This window comes from Monopterus albus, unplaced genomic scaffold, assembly GCF_001952655.1.
Source record: "Monopterus albus unplaced genomic scaffold, M_albus_1.0 scaffold70.1, whole genome shotgun sequence".
Lineage (NCBI taxonomy): Eukaryota > Metazoa > Chordata > Actinopteri > Synbranchiformes > Synbranchidae > Monopterus > Monopterus albus.
Window position 1 is genome coordinate 1,729,850 of NW_018127950.1, and position 23,203 is coordinate 1,753,052.

The window sequence follows — 23,203 nt, forward strand, 5'->3', positions numbered from 1 at the left end:
CGGTGTTCTGGATTAAAGTCATGACAGAATACCCTGAGATCGCCAACACAGCACTGAAGACTTTGATGTTATAGTCATGTTATGTTGGTGGCGCAATGTTACGAGGAAGCTGCTAATAAAGTTGCATACAAGTACACAGTGAATTCACATTTATTATTATATTTACAATATAAACAATCTACGCTTGACTCGTACGAAATAGGTCAGTGATTTCATCCCCCCATTTTTTAAATATTTCCACCCAGGTTTGGCATGACATGTCTAGGGTCAGCTGGAAAACGTCATATTCGGTGTTGAACTGCTTCAGAAACATGGTGCTGTTTATGTCACCGGGTGAATGAGCTGTGATCCTATAGTACCAACGACCAGCCAGTGTAGTTTGTGTCTCCCAAACAGCTTTAAACACTTCAGCATTTGACCGTTTCTTCCCCAAAACCTCGGTCAGTCGCACCTTCATGCTTTTGGCCTGCTCCATAAAATGAGGCATTTTCTTATCCGGCTGTCCATCATAATCCTCATCATCAAGATCACGGGTTGAATTTTCAAAACACTCCTTAAGGTATTCTATAACTAGAGATTTTAGAATACCCCAGTCGCTAGCTGTGATGGGGGTTTTAACAGTCTCGGGGCTAAAAGTCTCGCCATCATCCAGCTGGTAAAAAAACAACTCAGCAGTTCCGTACAGAAAAATATACCCGAAATAACCTGTTTGCAGTTTGATTTCACCTCGAAGCGAAGCTGCGGGCGGCTTCTGGACTCGAACAAGATGCATGGTGGCTTTCTTTGGTGCGTTGAGTAAATCCACCTGCTCTGTGGTAATCACAGGAGTGTTGCTGATGACTCCATCCAATTTCTCATGAGGAAAAGAAGGAGAAGCCATTTTGTGTTTTTTTTTTTCAGACGTTAATACAGCCTATTTGGTGAATGAAAAACTTTTTTCGCTCTAGAAGCCTATGAAAATCCCTGTCTTTTTATAAAGAGAGAGGGGCGAGTGTGTGCTTGCTGATTAGAAAAACGGTATGTCTGGGTTTATCTCTAAAAACGTTTACTGTGTTGTTATCTATAGTTACAGAAGGGGCCACAAACCGCAGCGTAGCCACGCGAGCAGTTGGAGGGTGGGCGTGGAAAGCATGTCGAAAACGAACCGTGACAGAGGGGGCGCATTAAAAAAGGTATTGTGTTCACCCTAACTGCTTGGATGTATGTTCAAAGGATAACGCTCTAAAATGCTGTTCATTGACAGTAGTTTGACATTCTGTCTTGCTACTCTTTTTTTTTTTATTTTTGAATCAGAAAATAAAAATGCTGTTCATTGACAGTAGTTTGACATTCTGTGTTGCTACTCATATTTTGCAACAAAAAATAAAATAAACGATAGCCCGGTAAGTGGCTGTTAAGTGTTTATTCCACACTTGTCATTTTTAAATAGATCATTTTACAAGATCAAGTAAGGAACAGGTTAAATACTTAACTACACCCTGATCTGTAAGGGCTGCAACCAATATCAAATACAGTTATACAGTTATATTCTTATCTACATAACCATAGGCGTGTAGAGACTGTAACCGCTGTCTATCTTTTCAGATACGGTTAACCACAACTTCCTTATCTCCAGCTGCAGATGCAGGAGGGTGAGGGTACCCCTGCGGGCCATGTGGGGGCCACGTGGGACCAGGAACCGGAAGAACGAATCTGATTGGCTGGGAGGCGGGACTAAGGGGCGGGGCCACCTGTCAAATTAATTCTGATGAGAGGTGGTATATATCTTGTGTGTTTAGTTGTTTAAATGAAGGCCACTTTAATGATTGACAATATGGCCGCAAAGCAAACAAATGAATTGAAAAACTAGAGAGATAACATGCAAACACAGAGAGAGAAAGAATAATGAGTTGACCTTATCTCTGAAATATGCAGAAGATGTGGCTCACATTTGTGCATTGTGCCAAATGAACCATTTGAACACTCAGTTCACTTGTGCGGAGATTTGTCTAGTGAAGTTATCAACTTATCTAAGTGTTTAGATTATGAATGAGAGGCTGCTCTGTCGAGGCCAAAATCTTGTTTTGTACAGTTCAAATTTTTTCTCTTGGATAGCTTGGATGCTTGCTTTCCATTTGTAATCACAAACAAAATGCCACAGCGACTTGTTGCATGCATGCTCTAGCATAGACACACAATGCTAAAAATTTATACAGCATTCTCATCTCACACAGCTTGTACCCTTTAAATTTCACATTTAATATAATACAAGCAGGCAACCACAGTCATGCTGCATACAGTTGCTGTGTCACTAGAGGGAAGCTCATTAATCATTCTCTTTTCCAATACACATCATTATTCATCACACTGAGGTGCTGCCCTGCCCACATGCATAAGGCAACAATATATATGTCAGGATCAGCCAGTAACTGTCAGGTTTTATTTATTTACTGGTATTATTTCGTCTGTGGGAATGGATCCTGCCATTTGCAACGAGTGGCCATTTTTCTTGGTTTGCGTAAGCATTTCATGGGAGAAATCTCATTGGTATAGCTGCTGATGATGATAAAGGCTCAGTGAAGGGCAGATATGTTGAATGTTGCCCTATACCTATGACAAATGTTGCACTGGCCAGTTCACAATCCATATAAACAATCTCTGGCCTATGTGGAATGGAAACCCAGGGCCTCCATATTTACTCATAATGCAACATTTACAAATGTTACTGCTATAGATAAGAGGAGTAATGACTTGCATAATACAAGATTTATATATTGGCTTGATTTATTTTTTTTAATCATCAGATCTGATCTTTTCTTGATACCACACTGTGGTTTAGTGTTAGCAGGCATTCAGACTGATTCGGTAAAAATGCAAAAATGCAACTCCCTGCGTAGGGGGCTGCATTGGTTTTGGGTGGGTGTTGTAGGCATGTATGATACAGCCACATTGTGATGAGTCGACATGAATGGCTTCATTGATGTTTCAAACCCACTAGTTTTCGTTATGTTTCAGCTAGCCATGCTACTAACATAGCCTATTCTACGTTATCACCAATTTCTCAGCATTAGCAACTGTGTCTGCTGGAAAAGCTTCAACTAGGAGGGAGGGGGGTTCAGGCAAAAGTATTCTATTCTCTTCAAAATAAAATAAAAGTGTAAAAACCATTCTGAAATGAGTGACCTAAACCAACACGTTATGGTTGGTGAACACACAGTTACCCAGTCACAGAGCAGGAATAGGTCAGTGTAGATGGAGAGGATGAATCTGTGGAACAGATGGATGTATATATGAACAGATGGACTTGCTCTCTATCTCTGAGCATTCATGTGTCTTTTGGGGATAAGCCTTATAACTTCCTACTGCTGTGGCAGGACTCAGCTGCTGACTCAAGTTCAGCCACGAGGAAGTATAAGGAGGAGAATCAGAGAAGGTTCATTCATTTTCAGTTGTTGCCCCTAAATAGTGAAGGTGCCCTTATGATTCGCTCCATTTCCCCTCTTCTTCATCCTCTTTTTGGTGTAAAACAGGTGTTTCTCTCAGTTTTGGAAAGGCCAGCAGCTTGTGATTGAAGGCCTGACATTTGTCAGTTTCCAGAAGTGCAAACCAGGGGAGTACTTATGCCGTTGTTGACATTTTCTGGGACTGATGTGATTTTTTTTTTTTTTTTTCAAATAAAACAGTGAATGTGAGAGCTTGTCCTTTTCTGTATGACAACTGATAGTGGAGTAGCTTGGATATATTTATGTATTCCTGGTGTAACTACATGACAATTAAGTGTTACCAAAGGCTCTAAAGGACAAACCTTGCTCCAGGAGAATAGTAATCCATGCAGTTTTGACTGTTTGAACTTGCATGGCAGCCATTATTGTTGCAGCAAAACCTAGCAAATGACACCAGAGTGGACTGGCCCAGTAGTTTCCACACTGGCATAAACAGATTGGCCACATGTAGCTGCTTCACATTGCACTGGCTAATTATCTCTCTAAGTATCTCCCTCAGTGTTTGTGTCCTGGTGAGGGTGGAATTCAGTCTGGTGCCGGTCTTCAAATCACTGCTCATTAAATGAAGTGTTATAGGCTGCAGACATACAATATTGTATGTAGGAACCAGGTGAGAGAGGGAGCATGATTTTCAAAGTGGGTGCTGTTACTCTTTAAAGACCGATACAGTTGTTCTTATAACAAAAGTAAAGTAAAGTAAGGTAATATGTAATGAAATGGTACATTGTAATAAGGATGGTTAAACAACAGACCATTGAATGAATGAATGTAGGATTGGCATATTAGCGATGGTAGAAAAATGAGTTAAAGTTGTCTGAAGTCATGCTAGACTTGGATCTAAATCCTGAGACTTAGTCAAGAATTTGAAGAGGAATTATAGACTTTAATTCGGGAATACCTACGATTTTATAAGGTATCAAGCTTTACCACAGAGGTCACTTATCTCCTCACATGGTCAGGGAAAGGAGAAGCATTTAGTTTGGGGCCTTTTGGGCCAGAGTAGATTTCTGTAAAGGTCCAAAGTTCTAGAAGGCTGTTTGAGGCTATAAGCTCAGAAGATGTTCTTCATCTTTGGATCTGCCTCTCTCTTTATGATGAGTTGGCTTCCTAGTCAGCAGCTGGAGCTTTCTGGTTGGACAGTGGCTGGAGACCAGGGTCTGTTTCGGTGCATGGCCTTTGGAGATGTCTTGGGGGAAAACCAATGGTTGGTTAATATAATTTCACATTCTCAAATCCCAAAAATATATTTTCATCATTATAGAGGGAAGAAAAGAAAAAGAAATCACAAGCAGTTCTTTTTCCATGGTGTCCTGTTTAAGATCAGAGGCAGGAGGCAACAAGTAGGGGGGGATTTTGGTCTTTGGAGATAGAATCTGGGCTTTTCATCTGATTAGAAGAGGGTAGTGTGTTCAGAGGGCAGTTTGCAAAGTCTTTAGCTGAAACAAAGCAGATAATCAGCCAAATTCTGTATTGTAGAAAGGGGGCAGGGCAAGGTTGTTCTGCTCTTCAGTGCCTGGAAATCAAAGTTAGTTATCAGTATGAATTATGAATATTCTGAGTTCCTCAGAATAAACAGGTCTCTTCAAGATATTCCAGTAGGACAGACTCAACACAAAGCAACGAGTTTCCAGTGGATAGCAAAACAGCTATATTCTGACATTTGTGTTCTTACTTGTGTGTCTACACACAATACACAGCCTAGTTTCAAATAGTTCTATGTCTCGGTGTGAGCTGGCCGTGACTGGTTGATTTGGGGAAGTAGCTGAACATGACCATCTATGCTATGTGCAGCTGTTGCAGGCTGGCTGCACTAAAAGAGACAAGGGAACAGCTTGTATGTATTATTCAAAATGTTCAATTGATAATGAAACATCAATACAAATCAAAGTAAGTGAGCCTAGATAACATTCAAGAGAATCTCACGCAGCATACTCAGGTGACATTGTTTACTACCAATTCTAAAAGACTTAACAGCTCGTGAGTACACTGAATTCCTAAGTTGCATTTATTCATATTTATGATCACAGAGGAAAAAGGGAGATCTGCATGATAGTGAGGATCCAAAATTTCACAATTTCTTGGGGCTCTCAACATATGCTAAGTTTGATAACATTAGTTTTATGTGCACTGTATGTTGCTGAATGTCCCCACAGTGTGTGCTGGCTAACACAACTGTACTGTTATGTGACTAGCCAAAAGCCATTGTCAGTTTGAATAATGGAGTAATGAGAAAATTGCCATTCAGTCTGAATATCAGGCTGCCGTATCTTCTGCATGTGAAAAAAGATTTTAAAGTGCTTTTCTGCAGTTGTAACTTAAAATAAGATCAATCTTAATCTACTCATTAGATGCCTGAAACCATTTGTACAGAATCTGCCAATAAACAAACATGCACATACTGCATAGCACACACAGTCACAAGAGTTCCCGCGCATACACTCTGAACAACACTGCACAAAATGAGTGATCATCTGTTGTTTGGGTGTTTTTTTTTCTTTAGAGAATTTGAAGTTTTCACTGCCAATATACTCTGCTTACTTTTTTTGTACCTGCATGAGTTGTCTATAAGGAAAAGAGCACACACACAACATGGCACCTACTGCTGGCAATAATTTAATCAGATTTCACATCAGTTTGTCCCTCCACCCACTCACTCTGTGTCTGTGTTTGAATCTGACAAACCAGGGGAACTGTGTTGGCATCTCTGTTCCCAGTGATTTCCAGTATTACTGTTCATCTAATTCCCATCACTTTATCCAGTTTTATGCGGCTAAATGATACAATGCAGACATTATCTTTCTTTTCCTCTGCTCTCCATGAATTTACAGAAAGCCAAAGCTTCAACTGTGAGAAGTCCTGTGTGATGGATTGTAATAGAGGAAGACATCACACTGTTCTGACAAATTAGAAATGCAAGATCAGCTATATTTATTTCTGCAGATGGCTCCCCAATTACACTTTAGTTGTCTATGTGACAGTATCATTTGTACAGCAGAGGGGATTCATTGGCATATTGTTATTTCACTATTATGCAAATCATATGCTCCTCTTGCACAACCCTTTCTGCCCTCAGCAGCATGTGCTGCTTTATGCTCCACAAAGACAGATCCCCACTTTTATGAGCACAGGGAGTAGTACAAGCTCCAACTTCACAGATGGAGACATAGCTCCTGAGTGTCGTTCTCCATTGTGTTTCTATATGAATATCAAAGAGTTCTCTATGAGAGTGAATGCAGGATATGACTTATCCAGTTTACCAGTGAAAATCCACCTAAGACCTGCCCTTTGAATATGAAACACTCAGCCACTGTAGAGCTGTAGACTTTGGCTGGAGCCTTCAGCAGAGGCTGTGGTCATCTTGCTTTTATGGCCCATTCAATCTAGGATTGTGTTCATAATGGCCTTTTTTTCTTTTCATTCATCATCCAGTAGTGACTTATGAGAAATTTTTATAGCGCTTACCCTGGTGCCCCAGTGATTTTAATCAAGTCCACAGCATGTATGTTGGCAATTTTTCACCCCCTATCCCCTAATCACTGCTGAAATGACCTACTTTTTTATGGCCAATAGTTTAAATTCTTATTGGGGCAACATTCTTCTGTTTTAAAGTGGATGTTTTTCCCCCGTTCTTGTTTTATTGTTTTCTTTTTATGGACCTTGAGTCCTTTAATAAAGGTTTGTTTGTTTGATTGATTGATCTCTGAGGTTTTTTTTCCCTGTAAGAAGATATTCTTAGATTGGTGTGAAATTTGACTTTTGTGTTAAAATGTAAGGAAGTCAAAGGTTTTAGCCAGTCGAAAATGTTATTTGGGACAAATATATGCAGAACAGATTTGTTTTAATCTCTGGAAAACATCCTGAATGGGTGAAGAGACTTAAGCTGACCTTACACTAAATAACTAAGACTTAAAGAAGACTAAAGTCTGACGCCCTCTCACATCTAAAGATAATTTGCCATTATTCACAGATTTTAGTTATAAACTACTATGCAAAGACTGGGGATCTTGTAGGGCCACTGTTTGCAAAACTTAAACTAGATTTCTCTGGAGACTACTCCCCATATGCTCCTGCGTTTTGCTACAGCTGCACTTGTGTGCGCAGTGCTTTGCTTGGAAAAACAGCGGAAAAGTAAAAAGAGAAGGCACTGCAGAATGTGGACACAACCCTGGTTGACTGAAAGGGAACAGCGAGGTCTGTCCATCTTTCCTCTTTCTCCATTCTGTCACGGTACAAATTGGCTGATATGTCAGACACTCTTGCTTGCTCCACGATTCCACCAGCTTCTCCTCCTTTGTAATGGTCCAACAGAACCGTTCCTTCCGAGGCACAGAGTCGCTAGAGTCCCCATCATATATACCGCTCCTTCTGTGCCAGCTACACTGCTTCCTGTTTGGTGCTGGGGAGAGCATGTCACCATCTGCATGAGCCAAGACTAAAGATTTGCAATAATATTAAACATGGTTGATTTTATGGGAACGTCAAGACGAGAGAAAGACTGACTTAAAACAGCTCGGATCACCACCTTACACCAAACGATTGAGATGACAGGAGCGCAGCATGACTGTAGACTCTCATGATTTTATTCCAATGTTGGAAATTTGTCTGCAACACAAACTCGCTTGAAAAGTCGTTAGATCTAAGGCTCACATTAAAGATGATTTTGGGTGCTTTGAGCAGTTCCAGCCCATTCACTTTTCCTCTCTCACTCATTTTGCACAGTCTTGTGAAACTCAGCAGTAGGTAGGTTTTTTCTTTGTGTCCATAAAGCGTTCCTGGCTCCTGCTCTTCTATTGGCTGGATAAACTGCTCCTCACTTTAATTATGCAGCAGTTGCAGAGACAATTGTGAAGAATTGATAGACATTTTAATACTTTATTCTTCTGCTACTATTGGGATCCATTTAAATCCCACTGAAAACTAAACTGAATAACCTCTGTTCTCAGTAAATAATAAAAGCAAAAAATAAAAATACAATTAAATAGACTAACAGAGCCACCCTTTACGGCTACAGAAGGAGTTAAAAGGTAAAGATGTTCATGTTTTGTCATAACAGAGCATCTTGCTTTCTGGCTGTGAATTGAAGTGGTGCATCTGTAGGAGTGACACAAAGCCTAGGAGCTTCAGAGATTTACAGTCGGGCCATTCGGAGCAGGTATGGGCTTGTGTATAGTGTTCTGTAAAATGTGTGGGTCTGTTGTATATTTGGTGAGCTCATGTCCAGGGGTGTGTTGTTGTGGGTTAGGCTGTGCTGTTATGCAAACATCTGCTGTTTATACTTATCACAAAATAAGTAAAAATTGTGGTGAACTCCATAGTACAATGACTATTTTAAGGTGTGTGTTTATTTAATAAAATTTTTATTAAGCATGTCAAGCATCTAAAAACAGATCTTAGCATTTACATTATAGTCATTATTTTGGTTCAGTTTATTTTGTGTGTGTGTGTTGTTGTTTCTGACAAAAAAACCATTGTTAGCATCCCTCTTGGCTCCAAACAGCTTTATATTTATGTTAATTGACATGCTGATTAAGCAGCTCTGAGGAAATGCCCAGTTGCTCGGTTGCTAACTTGGGGTAATTATACTTTCACACAATAGCAGGCATTAAACATGAGCTTCTACACACCAGGGAATCTTTCCTATCCTGGCGCTCTGATCATCCCTTTTCTTCACAATATTACCTTCCTCTTCCAGTTCATTTACTATGGCTGAAACAACCAAACAAACCAAAAAAGAAAACACCAGAGAAGTGAAGTAGGTGAAAACTGATTTGTTGTTCCTTTTTACAGCTTAATCTCTGATTGGTTTGTTATTTCCTTCCCCTTTTCGTGATTGGCAATAAACAAAAGGAAAAAAATACAGATTTGATATACACACACAGTCTGTGGCCTCTTCTGTCTTGATTATTGTCAAACACCTAGTCTTTTAAATTGTGGCTCCAAAAAACATTAGTGATTTCTGGGATCAGTGGTTATTTAATTTCTGTCTGTGTTATTTCATGGGCCAGTGGCTCTTCTGCAGAGCAGATCTCAAATGCTGCCCCAGCAAGGCATCAAGCTGCTGTATGGTTAGTATATTACATTGTGTTACTATTCCAGGATTATTTTCCCACATTTTTAGGATGACAAAGCCAAAAATAGCTAATTCACTCACCAAAATGTATCCTCATTTGGCATGTTGTAATTTTATTAATTTATTAGTTATTCATTTAAGTTCCAAAATAGAAATCTATAATCATTCACAGTGTCAAGATAATTACATTTTTCACAGAAATGCTACAGTACCAAGGCTTCTGTCATATGCAGACCTGTTCATTTGCAGGCATCATTACAAACCCGGGTATGGGGCCTTCATTTGTGCTTCTTTCCATTTTACAAACAACCAAGCATGCAAGTGCACCAAGCAAGCAGAAAACACATCTGCTCAATGTCAGGACAGATTATGTATGTTTTTGCAAAAGAGAAAGTTTAGAAGTGCAAGTGGAGCTAAATTGAGAGTGTTTGTTGCCTGCTCCTCCAAAATCTGCTTCAAGATTGCCAGGAGGAAAGCCACAACTACAGTTCTGCCCTTATTTGTGAACACTGACCACTGTTGCTTTTACAATAAGGATCCTAAATGACAAAGACATTTTAAGCCGTACTGTTTCACCTGCCTCCCTCCTGAGTTTATGAATGTGTCCATTTTCCTCCCTGCAAGACTAAGGGCTTTAAGGTCCCCATCCACATGACTCCTCCAGCTCATAATGCATTCCTCCCACTAATAATGTATTCCGCCTTCCTTCCATGTTACGCCTAACTGAGCCCAATGCACACCAATGCCGATGGTCACTGAAATTGCAAACAACCTCTGGACACACCCATATGCGACTTCTACTGGAGTTTAATCTTGCATTTGCCTCTGTGTCCTATTTCAGAAAAACAGAGCACTAAGAGTCTCTATGCTAGCCAACAGCACTGTGAGGCTGTGCTTTGTGCTAAATGCTATCATCAGCTTGCTGTTATGCTCACAGTGACGGTGTCAACAATGATCATGTTTACCATGTTCACAATCATCATTTAGCACACTGTGCTGCTTTCCAGGGAACTGTACTTCCTGCACTGGCAGTAGATGTTGGTGTGTGGCCATAAGTCAGTGTCTTTTGGAGTAGAGCCACTCTTGTTACCACAGTCAGTTATCGGTTAATTAGAAGTTGTTTTCGATCTTTTCATCTCCATTTGGAAACTCAACTGCAAGCCTCATTGGATATTAAGAGATAATGAGGCTTCGCTGCTGGTATTGATCATGTCAGGGTTTGAGGAGGCTCCACCGTCTTGCAGGTCCTACATATCAATAGTGTTTGTTTGAAGATAAGAACCGTCTTGAAAAGAAGTCACACAGACCAGGAGAGCAGTGCTTTACTCTGAGCAACAAATTCCTTTTAGATGAGTCTTATTAAAACTCCCAGAATTTCAGGAGGTCTCTGCCCCCTTCAGGAAGGCCTTTTGAAAAGGAAGCCACAGACGACAATGGTTAATAGTGCACTAAGCACATCTTTGCAGCCTTACAGAGCTGACATCCTCTCTATATACCATTTTGAGGAAGACAAGACCTGTCATTCAGTCAGATGAGTTGGTTTTCTGTCGGTGATTAGGAGGTGCCACAGATCCCCCACCCATGAGCCATTACTCGGCCTTGCATCAGTGTCGGCAGAGACAGCCACTCTGTGACAGGTGAGATAGAGCCCCATCAGCCATCAGCGAGCGGTGACTTATTAAAAATAATGACTGTGTGTGTGTGTGCTTGGCATGTGATTGATGAGTATGGGGTGACAGCTGGTAGTTCATAGCTATATCTGGACTCCTTCTGCACATGGACATGACTGACATCCTGGAAGAGCAAGAGGGAACATGTCATCTTAATATTAAAATTTTTCTGCACCTCTGGGGAAAAAAGCATGGTTGAAGTAAAGGAGAGCACTGCCATTATTATTCAGGGAGCACAAAATGTTCGACCCAGAGTAACTTTTATTTTATTTGATGTCTTTCTGTGGCACCATCTGAACCCAAGGACAGTGAAGAGTACACAGTATAATAACGAGAGGAATGTAGTGGCACAGAGTACAGAGACCTAAAATAAATACATTTTAATGCACCTCTCTGTTTGCAATATTGAGACATACTGCTTTGGAGGTTGTGGAGCTTATTGAGCAAACTTTTAACATTGTGCTGAAAAATACTGAACAGGGAGAAGACGCTTGTGGAAGCTTGAGGTAGCTTTTGGCTTTAAAGAATAAGTTACTTGGTTTCTTACTGAGAATTAGATTAATGCCATAGGAAGAATATACATGAATACCTCTAAAGTTGACTAAATAATATGTGTTGTTTCATTTGTTTAATCCCTACATAACTGGAATTGAAGGATTTAGAAGTTGGAACCAATTATTGTTAGTGTGTTGATTACTGCTCCATATCTGGTGACTTCACTGAGACCAAATCAAAAACTGTACCTGCTGTTATCTGACAACCTGTGCTATAGTTTAAAGGTGGATTAACTGTTATCAAGTAAGAGTTCAGACACTAAACTCCTTGTTAAACTATCATTTCTACATTTCTGTCGATGTACAGGTAACCTTTAATGAGGAATTGTTGTTTACATATTTAGTAAGTGACAAAATGTTACTGGGTACTGGCTGCATCAGTAACATGATCACAAGATTATCCCAGTTTACAGTACAATGTGCACTTATAGTGACTACAGGATTATATTTTATAGTATGTACGAGAACCGCCTACAGCAGCGTATTGCTGTCACCATAAGAACAATTTTTGATTAAGTATCTTTCTATAATGAGATACAGTATTTTTCTTGTAATTACAACATGCTATATTTTCTTGTTACGGCATAGGCTACTGGAGTGAGTGACACCACTGCACACGCTGACTTTGAGCAGCACCTCCTGAGCTCATTCAGTTCAGCTCACTCTCTCTCTGATCAACACCCTCCTTTGTCAACTTTCCGCACTGTGGTCAGGAGGCGCACTTCAGCCAGTGCATGGAGATACAAGCACAATAATAAGCCCTCAAAATAACACATGAATGCAGCTCATGAGCCATGATAAATAAAAAAATACCCTGCACATGTCTTGAATATGTTACAGATATTATTGACAGCAGGTGAAGTCGATGTGTGCGTTGCCGTCACTCACTCCAAGCTGTGCAGCATTAGAAATGATATGATCCACTCTAGCACTTCAGGGCATAAATTTGAATTTATATTTCTATAGGTTATTGCATATACTATTTGTTGATTGTGCAATGACTGCCAGATGGAAAAGCTGAGCAAAATCATAGAAAAACATATGCATGGTGCATACAGGATGCTGGCAGCAGGCGCCACTAGACTACAGCATTATTACTGCATCAATATGTAACATTTATTCACCCAAATCTAGTCCAAGAAAACAAAATCAAATATTTCTCAGGGACAATCTTTTTTTTTTTAAAGCAAAAGTCACAACTCTCAAAAACACACATTTGTCAAATACCCAAATAATAAATTACCAAATATCTCTGGTAAGTGAGTAGTAAACCCACATTAAATGCACTTTAAACATATGCACATTTAGTACTATGAGTAACAAGAAAATGGAAATCACCAAGGCTTCAAGTGCATTTACAATAACTGTGATATTAATTATGTAAGTGTTAAGTATTATTTGTTAAGATTTCACATTAAGTACAGATAAGAATGTTTCCAGTGAGTTTTACACAGTGATTTATGCACATTTTAAATGAGGGAAAAACAGAGTATTGGGACTCTGTCTTGGCAGTTGCCCTGAGTAGGGGTATCAGAATTGGTATGGGGGGAGAAACATTTGGGCCACTGCATTCCTACTAATAATAAGTAACCCTTGCCACCCTGTGTGAGATCTGTGCGACCCATCAGTTATTTCCTACATGTGCCTTGATCTACAGTATAAAACTGAAAAATGTAGCATAACTATAAAACACATTTAGAGCTGTTTGTAGACAGACCAACCACATCCTGACATCAGCTCCACACAGATGTGAAATTGAATGGATGTCAATCATTTCAAGCCACTTTTGGGAAAAATTACAAATAGTCACATTTCCAAAATTGTTGAACTATTCCTATAAGGCACCACTGGAGCTGATAGGATGGACTTACCATATTGGCCAGCCAGGAGCCTCAGTATTTGATGATGAATTACTCTGCAACACTCCAAGCATGTGCTGCATGGCCTTTTGTTATCAGTATTCTTTACAGTAGCCTCATAATAGGTCTGAGAAGAAGACAAGGGGCTGATCCTTGAAAGCTGGCAAACTTTGTAGATGTTCAGTTTAGGCTGCTGTTATTATAAAGGATATGTAAAGGGAACATGATGAAAGGAGTCTCAGATACTGGAGAATCAGACAGAAAATCAGAGCGGAAGTCTGAACAGAACAATCGCACATTGAAAAGTGGCATGGTAATCGATCAGGTACTCCCAGCTGAGGTGAAAGCCACTCTCTACCCCCTGGTGGAAGCTCCATTAAGCTAAAGAATTTGCCGGCACACAATCCACACTGAAGACAGAGTTTAGCCACAGGAATTTAATGCACGTTTTCACTAAATCGTTGTGTTTGTCTTTTGATTGTCGATTACGTTCTGTTTCCCTCTTCTCTTTCTGTCTTTGTAGTTTCTTTGTTCATATTTCACCTTCCGTTCTTTCTGCTCCCCAAAAGCATAAATATCATGCTGCTAGCAGTGACTGCAATCTTTTGTGTCCTTTTGCTGTCCCGCCTCGCTGACGCTCTGTCTTGTAAAATAAAATATTATTGACTTGCAAGGTAAAATTCCATTAGGGCACAATATTAAATGCGCCCCATAAAACTCCCAACATGTCACATAAGTGGCAGGATTTGTTTAATGTGACATGAAATATGTTTGGGAAGTGAGGCTGTTGCATGAGAAGCTAGCTTGGAGTGCAGGTAGTGAAGGGGCACGGGTAAAGCCAGCTGTACAGTATGTGTCTGTGCATGTGCTTGAATCCATAGTTTCTCATACTCAGTGCCAGCCCTGTCACTTACACAGCAGCCCTCTGCATTATTTATCTCTGCAGCAGTACAACCACTAACTGCTGCCACTGCCGAGAAGGCAGCGGAAAAAGTGCAGACCTTGCAACTCACAGACCTTTATCATAAACTTTACCCCTCTCTTCTTTTATCTAAGCCTTGCAGATAAAAAGCCTCTTTCTTCCCTCTGCTAACCCTCAAGTGCCGTCTCGACTTTTCATAAAACACATGCTAAATTCTCCCGTATTGCATATTGATTTATTCAACAATAACCAAATATTACAACAGACAGCTCATGTGAAAGCAGTGTAACTATGACACTTCATGAGAATTGATAAAAATGGTTGGCTGACTGTTAAGCTTAACACTTTAAATTACTCCAGTGCTTTTCACTTTATATTCCACCTGCCAGTAAAGCAAATGCGATGGGAAAGAGAAGTGTCTTGTTACCTGCTTATTCTTTAATGGGAAAATACAAGAGGGGTGACAGTGGAATGTCACCCAGCAAAAATGTATTTCTCTCTTCTTATAGTTATGTGGGAAGGAATTTGGCAAAGTTTTGTAATGGTCCATGAATATCACAACTGACAGAAAGTAATAATAGGGTCAATGTACAGTACCTGATGAACAACCTCTCTAGGAAGCTATATCCTCTCACGCATGCCGTAATACTACAAATGTAAAGTAGTCATCATCTGGTCCTTGTGTTTTTCTGTTTGCCAGAAAATTGGCTGTCTGCATCTCTGAATGAACTCAAATAATGAAAAAGATATTTGAGCCAGGGCCATCACAGCAGATATGGCAAAACTCTTTCTTAGATATGGCTTTGCCCATTCAGCAACATTGAACCTGGGCTTTATGAATATGGTGGTACTGTCAAGGCTTTTTTGATGGTTAGGATGTCACGTGGACAGAAAGAGATAAATAGTAGGCCAGTGGAGGGAGCACAGACAAAAGAAAAGATAATGCCCCCTTTCTAGAGCAATAATCTGCCAGTTTTGTTGGGCCATTTGCAAAGCAGTAATAACAAAATAGGATTAAATGCAAAAAAACAAGATGAATTCAAAATGGCAGGGGTCTGTGAGAGTCCGATATGAAGAGCATAGTGACTACTTCCTACAGACACAGAGAAACTCACTGCTGTCCTTTGTGAGCACGTTTTCACCATTCATGCACACACAAATATTTTATCCGTTTTTGAGGAGCTTATAAAAATCTAATTGACCTTTGTATCATGATGGCCATGTAATACTTGCTCACTACACTCTTTGACTCCTACTCTGTGGGCAGCACTACATGGCAAACACATGAGGCCATGCCATGTTTGAGGCACCCAGAGGTCTGAGAGGCAACCCTCATGTCAGCTCTCAGACCTCTGGCTTGGTTGGCTTTGTTGACATTTTATACACTGCTCTGACTCAATTAAAAACATTCAGTATTTGTTCAAAGCTGTCATTGACTGGAGAGTTAGGTTCTTATTCTCTGGGTTTGCCACTACAAAGGAAAACGCTGACATTTGGACGGAGTAATTGCAGTATTGTTGATTAATACAGCTAAAACAAAAGAGTATGCCTTGTATTAGAGCAGGTCACTAAACAATCAAATACCACTTGGAAATCTATAGAGGCTATCAGAGCTGTGCTCATTAGAGGCAACTTTCTCCTTCACTGACAGAGATTTATTGACAGACAGTAATAGTCAGTATTATCTATTTGTCTTTTCACCGGTGCAATTCATTTCTTTTATGAGAATTGATAGGTGTTTTCACCTTTACACATTTTCAGGCAAAGCAGTGCTATTCTACATTTCTTAACAGGGTTGAAACCTCATTACCTCTCATCTGACAGCTCTGCCTGAGGCATCAGGTCAGCAGGCAGGTGAAAAAGAGCTGGAGACAGAGGGTCAGTGCTGAGAATTTGCAAAACAATGAAACCCCACTGTCTTTGTTATCCAGTGGCTGAAGAGGGGCCTTTCTGTCTGGCGAAAGTCTAATGGGATGCTGACCTGACCCTGGGTCTGTCTATCAGACATCATGTTTTGACAAAAGGAGTGAAAGAGGGGGCGATCAGTGTCCCTCTGCAAGCAGTTCTTCCCCTTGTAAGAACGCCAGGGGCGAGAGAGATGTTTACCGTAGACACCTACGTAGAAGCCAACTGCTCAGCTATCATTGAAGAAATAATTAGTGCAATCTATGCTCTCGCCACACACACAAATATGTAATGGTATAGCAAATGACTGCTGGGTAATTATGCTTAATGCTACAGTCACTAACCAATTAGTCAGCAAGAGTTAAATAGACACTTCAATCTCTGGGAGGTTTGGATTGCAGCATAAATGAAGTTCATCTGAGGTGTCATTAGAAAATGTTTTCATTCAGAAGATGCCATTAGATTGCCAGACCGCCACCATATGGGATCCATGTGGTGTCTCTCTTGTCTGTACTGAGAAGTCTGTATGAATACAGAATAATCCACAAAAAACTCAGCACTCTCATACCTGCAATTCTGGAATGATGGTGCATTGAATATTTATCAACTGTCCTCTTTCACTACGCTCCAGCAACTCCAAGTGTGTCATTTATTTTGTGCAGATACATATCTGTCGGGAGCACATCTGTTTTGCAGAGGTGAATGAACCTATAATGTGGTGTGGCAGTATGGCATTAGCTAGTCGATCAATCTTGTTGGCAAACCATCCGTGAGAACGCCAATGTCAATAAAAGGAGGAGGAATAGGAAGTGAAAAATGCATCTATGGTACTGAGAAACCAGCTGTTGACAGTGTGAGTTTGTTGTTGTTTGTGGCAATTAAAAAACATCAGGTTTGGTTCCATCCCCTCAAAATGGGAGACACAGTGTTTCTCTCTTGGCTCAGAATTTTGCACCAGTCTTGAACAATCAGTGGAGACCATTTAATACAGAAGAAAAAGAGGAAAACATTAACCTCCACTAATAGTAGCCTTGATGGGCCACAATGCAGCAGAGTAAAAAACATGAGATGATTTTTTAAGTGCCTTGAACTTTGTCAGATGGATTGCCTCTTGATCTTTAGTAATGCATAATTATAATGATCACAATCAAAACTTATCTCTTTGTTTACACATAAAACACAACAACAAGTCTTCTGCTTTGTTAAAATCATGTTTGATGGCAAATATCCCGACGTTTGCAACCTGAGAGTCTTTTCATCATTGGTCAACTCAGGACTGTTGAATGATTGCTGAGTTGCCCATGTAAAGCTAGATATAGCACCACCTGAGTTTGCATCAAAGTCACATATGTGCAAGTCTCAAGGAAGTTCCAAGTTACTACTGTAAGAATCAAGCAAGTTGTCACACAAAATTTTGATGATCTGATAATCTTAGGGGAATATCAATTATTAAAGTAAAACATTCAAAAACCTGATCATGAATTGTGCATTCATAGGCTACAAACTAACTTTTAGCTATTAAATAAAAAAGTCAAGCCTTTCATGGCTATCAGAAACTCTTCTATGTAAAATGCCTTATTAATTCAAAGACAAGTCTAACAGCTTAAAGTTAACATTAGCTTTCTAGCTAGCATTTGACCAGCCAAGTTAGCTAACGTACACGTTCACATACTTACCTTTCTTACTGCTGTTTTATTCTCACCTCCATCATCAGCAATGTAATCCTTGAATCTGAATGTTATTATTTTTGCACTAGGCTCCTCCATAGCCGCAATTCTTAGTGAAGTTTCAAGTCATGAATACCAAGTCAATGTCAAGGCAAGTCTTTTTCCAGTGTTAGTCAAGCAAGTCTCAAGTCCTCATGTCAGGCTTAAGTCTGAGGCAAGTCATGTGACTCGAGTTCCCCCACCTCTGGCATCTACTTACCTCGAATAACAGACAGCAGTAATTGATTTACTGGTGAAATCTGAGTTTTTGAGTCATAATTAATATGTTGACCCAGCTGGTATTTATTAATCAGAAAGTGGTAATTCCATTAACTCTCACCTGATGTCAGTACTGTGTGATTCTCTGTCATTCTAGGAAATGGAGAAGATGATTAACTCCATCTAGAGGTTAATGACATAGGATCACATGCCTTTGCATTACAAGTGGTGTTAATGAGCATTATCATTCTCTCCTCCTCATCATCAGATCTCAGTGTCAAGTTAGTTAAGCAGAGCTAATGGATATGAGGTACTCTTGAGGGGCTGCTGTGATGCAAGTGTGAAGTAAAGGGGCAGAAGGTGGGTTTCCATCCATTTGTTTTTATGTGCATTTTCAGTTCTGAGTGTAAAAGGGCTGAAAAGGGGAAAAAAAAATCTCAAAATATCACAAAAAGTTTTTATGCTTGATTGAGGTAGAAAGGTTGGGGTATCTCTAAAAGTAAAAGATGACAAAATGCAGTGAAAACAGACTGAGTGATAATAGATTTTGATGTACATGAGGCACATCTTGAATGTCCATCGAAGAGACAAAAAGTACCAGCAGATAAAAACAGCAGATCTGTGTGGACTGATGGAGTCCTCAAATTATTACAAAACATAATTTTCCTATTTTTTAAAATCTTTTTTATATTGTTTGAAGTTTGACTGAAGAAAATGCAAGATTGTTCCATGATTTTTTTTTTTGTTTGTTTGGTTTTTTTTTGCCAATTCTCTTGAAATTTAGTTATAATTTACACAACATATGGATGGAAACCTAGCTAGAAATGGAATTAGAATTTGTAACTCAGCTAACATTACAGTAAATAGCTTAGATAAGCTCGTTGGCGGCAGTCCTGCCTTGGCTCATAGTGCTCTCACAATAGTCTTCCAAAAAAAAAAATGCAGCTGTACAGGCACTACATCTTTTTCCCCTAAGACAAAGGGGCTTGTCTGCAGCTTTTTGACAGGCAGGTTGTGAGGAAATAGCTTGTGGAATTAAGGGACCTGTCAATTGTTGGCACATTTCTTTCTTCAGAATGTTGCCAAATTGTCCAGATGTCATTTATACCAGGTTGAGAGCTGATTGCCAGATGAGCCAGACTGCCCCAAATGTAGTCCATCTAATCACACTCTGATTGCACTGAATCCATTTACACATTTTTTTAAATTAAAATACATTTTTCCTCATCCACATAAGAGGATATAAACAATGTTTCCACTTAATTAGGTATGCCTAGATAGATCTAATGCAGTGCGATACAACTATCCTGCAATAAATCCTCTCTTTACAAAGCTTGTAATGTTAGGTTTTTGTTTAAAGTGTTTCAGGGAGGTGTTGAATCAACTGTATGATTGTTTTGGAGGCTGCGGGTTGTGGTGTTTGTTCAAGTCTGCTGACTTATAATGAGAAGTGTTTGTAATATTTACTGTGTCCTTGTTGATTTAAAAATGATGGACAAAATGTTAGAAAGTCTTCTCACTGCTATAATGTGATACAACTCAACAACAAAAAAACTGAATCAGCACCTCTCTGAAACACTTTCAGCAAAAAACAAAAACAAAAGTGTCACCTTCATGAAGTGAGGATTTACTATGGGACCGTTGTATTATTTGGCGTTAATTAAATTTTCTAAGGGACCGTTGTATTATTTGGCGTTAATTATGTGCATGTAGGTGTACCTATTGCACTGGGAACTGAGTGTAAATGTGATGTTAATATCTGGTGTAAATGCAGTTGAAGTGTAATGATCAAATTAAATTGCAACACTGCATCACAGCCATTGTAAATGTCCAACAGTTAACAATGTGAGACAGAATTAGTATAGGTAGGACAGAGGTTGTAATGTAAAGGATCATAGATTGTAATGTATACTTCGTTCCGGGAGATTATACTGACGTTTGAATATTAAATTTGCTGACAGGGATCCAGAGCCCATCGCCGCCCATGGCCATCAGTCACTTCCTTGCAATCGCTCATTGCAGCATTAAAGTGGACAGTTGTTATGATGATGACTATTCATGCCTGGAGATCTCACAGCTACAGTCTCATTTACATGGTTGCTTGTGTTACACACTCACACACACACAAGCTGCAGTGTGTAATTTTAACTCAATCTATTATGCATAAGTAGCGGTTCGGTGGCTCTTGGTGATGTGGCAGTGGTGGTAGTGGGTAGTGGTTACCTTGGGCCTTTTCACCTGTTGCTCGTTTCTGTGGGCTCCGCAGGTTTTTGCCTTTACCTGGCTGATGATGACTGTGAACTATTCTGCCATGAATTTTATTAATAATACAGTGATTTATCTATACTCTGAACCTTGTTTTAATTTTAGATGTTGATTCAATTGATTTACTTTTCATAAAATGTTTTAATTGTGTTTTAATTGATTTGCCATTTAATCTGAGCTCCTTAACTTGCTGACATTTAAAGCTTAGTTATTCCATCTCACCAAGAGTTTTTATTTTATTTATTATTATCAATTTTTAATTAATACTGAATTTCTATCCATCCACCCATTATCTATACCGCTTATCCTGAAGAGGGTCATGGGGGGCTGGAGCCAGTCCCAGCTGACACTGGACGAGAGGTGGGGTCCACCCTGGACGGGTCGCCAGTCTATCACAGGGCTGGCACTTAGAGACAGACAATCACCCGCATTCACTCCTACGAGCAATTTAGAGTTACCGAATTTCTCCTTTGGATAAAGTGGCCCTGATTAAAGCACGATTAGCTCTGTTGATTAATCCCTCTTCCTGGATGAATAGCTGCATTTGTTTTGTTAAGTGCACATGGCAGTGGCTGTGAGTGACTGTGGGAATCCACTCAACACTCAGTGCTAGGTAGAAGTATCTGTACTTAGAGGAACTCTTATTAACTTTTAACAATATGTTCTGCGATGCCAGATCTAGTTCATCTCGTCTCAAATAATGGACAAAAACCATTTTTTTGATACTATAAGCTCTTGACTACGTCATTAAAAATGTCTCATGTAAAACCAATCCTGATCGCTTTACACTGGCTATCCATCACATTCCAAATTCAATTGAAGGCTCATGTGATTAGTTTTAGGGCCCTGCATGGTCAGGCACGTTGCAACCAGTAGGTCTCTAATGTCTTCTGCTCAGGTTCCTTGGTTGTTCCTCGCTCCAGACTCAAAACTTGAGGAGACTGTACCTTTGAAGGTAATAAACTTTGGAAGTCTCTCCTGTTGGACTTGAGTTCTGGAGACGCTATGGATCTCTGTAAAAAGCAGCTCAACGCCCATCTTTTTAGATCTGCCTAACTGTCTTTGCACAGTTTTATTTATTGTGCTTATATCGTGTTTACAGTAGTTGCTTTGTTTTTCCTTTACTGTGAGGCACTTTGTGATATCTGATCTCTAAAGGTGCTGTATAAATAAACTTTAATTTCACATACTTTCTTTGACTTTGTTGTAGTAATAACAGTTGTACACAATTCAAAGGCTGAAGGCTCCTGCAGAAAGAAAGCTTGATAATATGAGAATGAAAGAGTATGTTTCTCAGACACGCTGCATGTATTGTCATACACACCAAAATCCAAATAATTACAGGACATTTTTGTTATTACAGAATGTGACGTATTCAAGTTCCACAGGGATTGTAAATAAAAGGAGTGAAATGGAGTAAAAACTGTCAGTGATTCAGAGATTTCATTCAAGAGAAGGCAACACAGATGGATAATGTTTTGCTGTTGGTGTGTTATTTAGTTTGAAAGGCTAATATGGTGTTCTTCAAACCTGATAATGTGAGAAAACATCTTGTAGCTCATCATTATGCATGTACGTTTTATTCCTAAATGAATGCTCTTGACTAAAAGCGTGTCTACTGTCTAGCTGTAAATTGCTCCATCAAAGTGCAGTTAGTAATGCAGTGTGATCTTTGCAGTGTGTCTGTTTGTGTATCAGCATTCACTCATCAGTCCTTTTTCTCTCTCTTTGTCTCCTCTCAGGTGTTCACCAGGTATGGGAAGTGCTACATGTTCAATGCTGCAGAGGAAGGGAAGATGCTCCGCACCACCATGAAGGGAGGGACGGGAAACGGCCTAGAGATCATGCTGGACATACAGCAGGACGAGTACCTGCCAGTGTGGGGGGACACAGGTAGGCCAAGACAACCCGCTCTCCCACCCTTCCCATTTTGAATGGATCAGAGTTGAAACATAAAACCTCATGTGACCTTTGCACTGAAATCACACCACCTCTTTGAATCCAAACTTTCAGTCTAAAAAGCATCTCCATCTTTTTTTTGCTTTTGTCTTTTTTTTGTGTCTTATATTGCCTTCAAGTGGAACTTGCCTTTGTACTTGTATTTTCACCCTGTGTTTAAATGAGAGAGCTGCTGCCAGGTGACTAACAATAAAAAACATTTTCCTTGTTTTCCCTTCAAAAGCAGTTGAGTGTTGAGTGAAGTGTTTTCTGTATTTCAGTAGCAAGTTAGAAACAAGACTAGGCTTGGCAACGAAATACCTTCCAAAATTTCTGCTCATCTAGTGAAGAATACTGCATTTCTTTCACCTCATTTACTTCTTCACTACTTGAACCGGTAATATTTGCTTGTCACATATCACAATGTTTGTACTACTGAGCCTATGTACTTTTTTCCATTTAAATATATATAAATTCCCCACTTCAGGATGATCTTTCCTTCTTTCCTTCAAGCTCTGGTCCACTACCAGAGGCCTGGGAGCTTGAGGGTCCTGCGCAGTATCTTAGCTGTTCCTAGCACTGCACTCTTCTGGACAGAGATCTCAGATGTTGT

General features: G+C 39.8%; 1 protein-coding gene across 4 annotated transcripts in view; it reads left to right on the forward strand.

Annotated features, from left to right (window-relative positions):
- Positions 1 to 23,203, forward strand: part of asic2 (acid-sensing (proton-gated) ion channel 2) — a 360,784-nt gene that overhangs the window by 306,825 nt on the left and 30,756 nt on the right. For all 4 annotated transcript variants that reach the window (XM_020605428.1, XM_020605427.1, XM_020605429.1 and 1 more), the window contains one exon: positions 22,395 to 22,545. In XM_020605428.1, the coding sequence (XP_020461084.1) occupies positions 22,395 to 22,545 (151 nt within the window). The remainder of the gene's footprint in view (positions 1 to 22,394; positions 22,546 to 23,203) is intronic.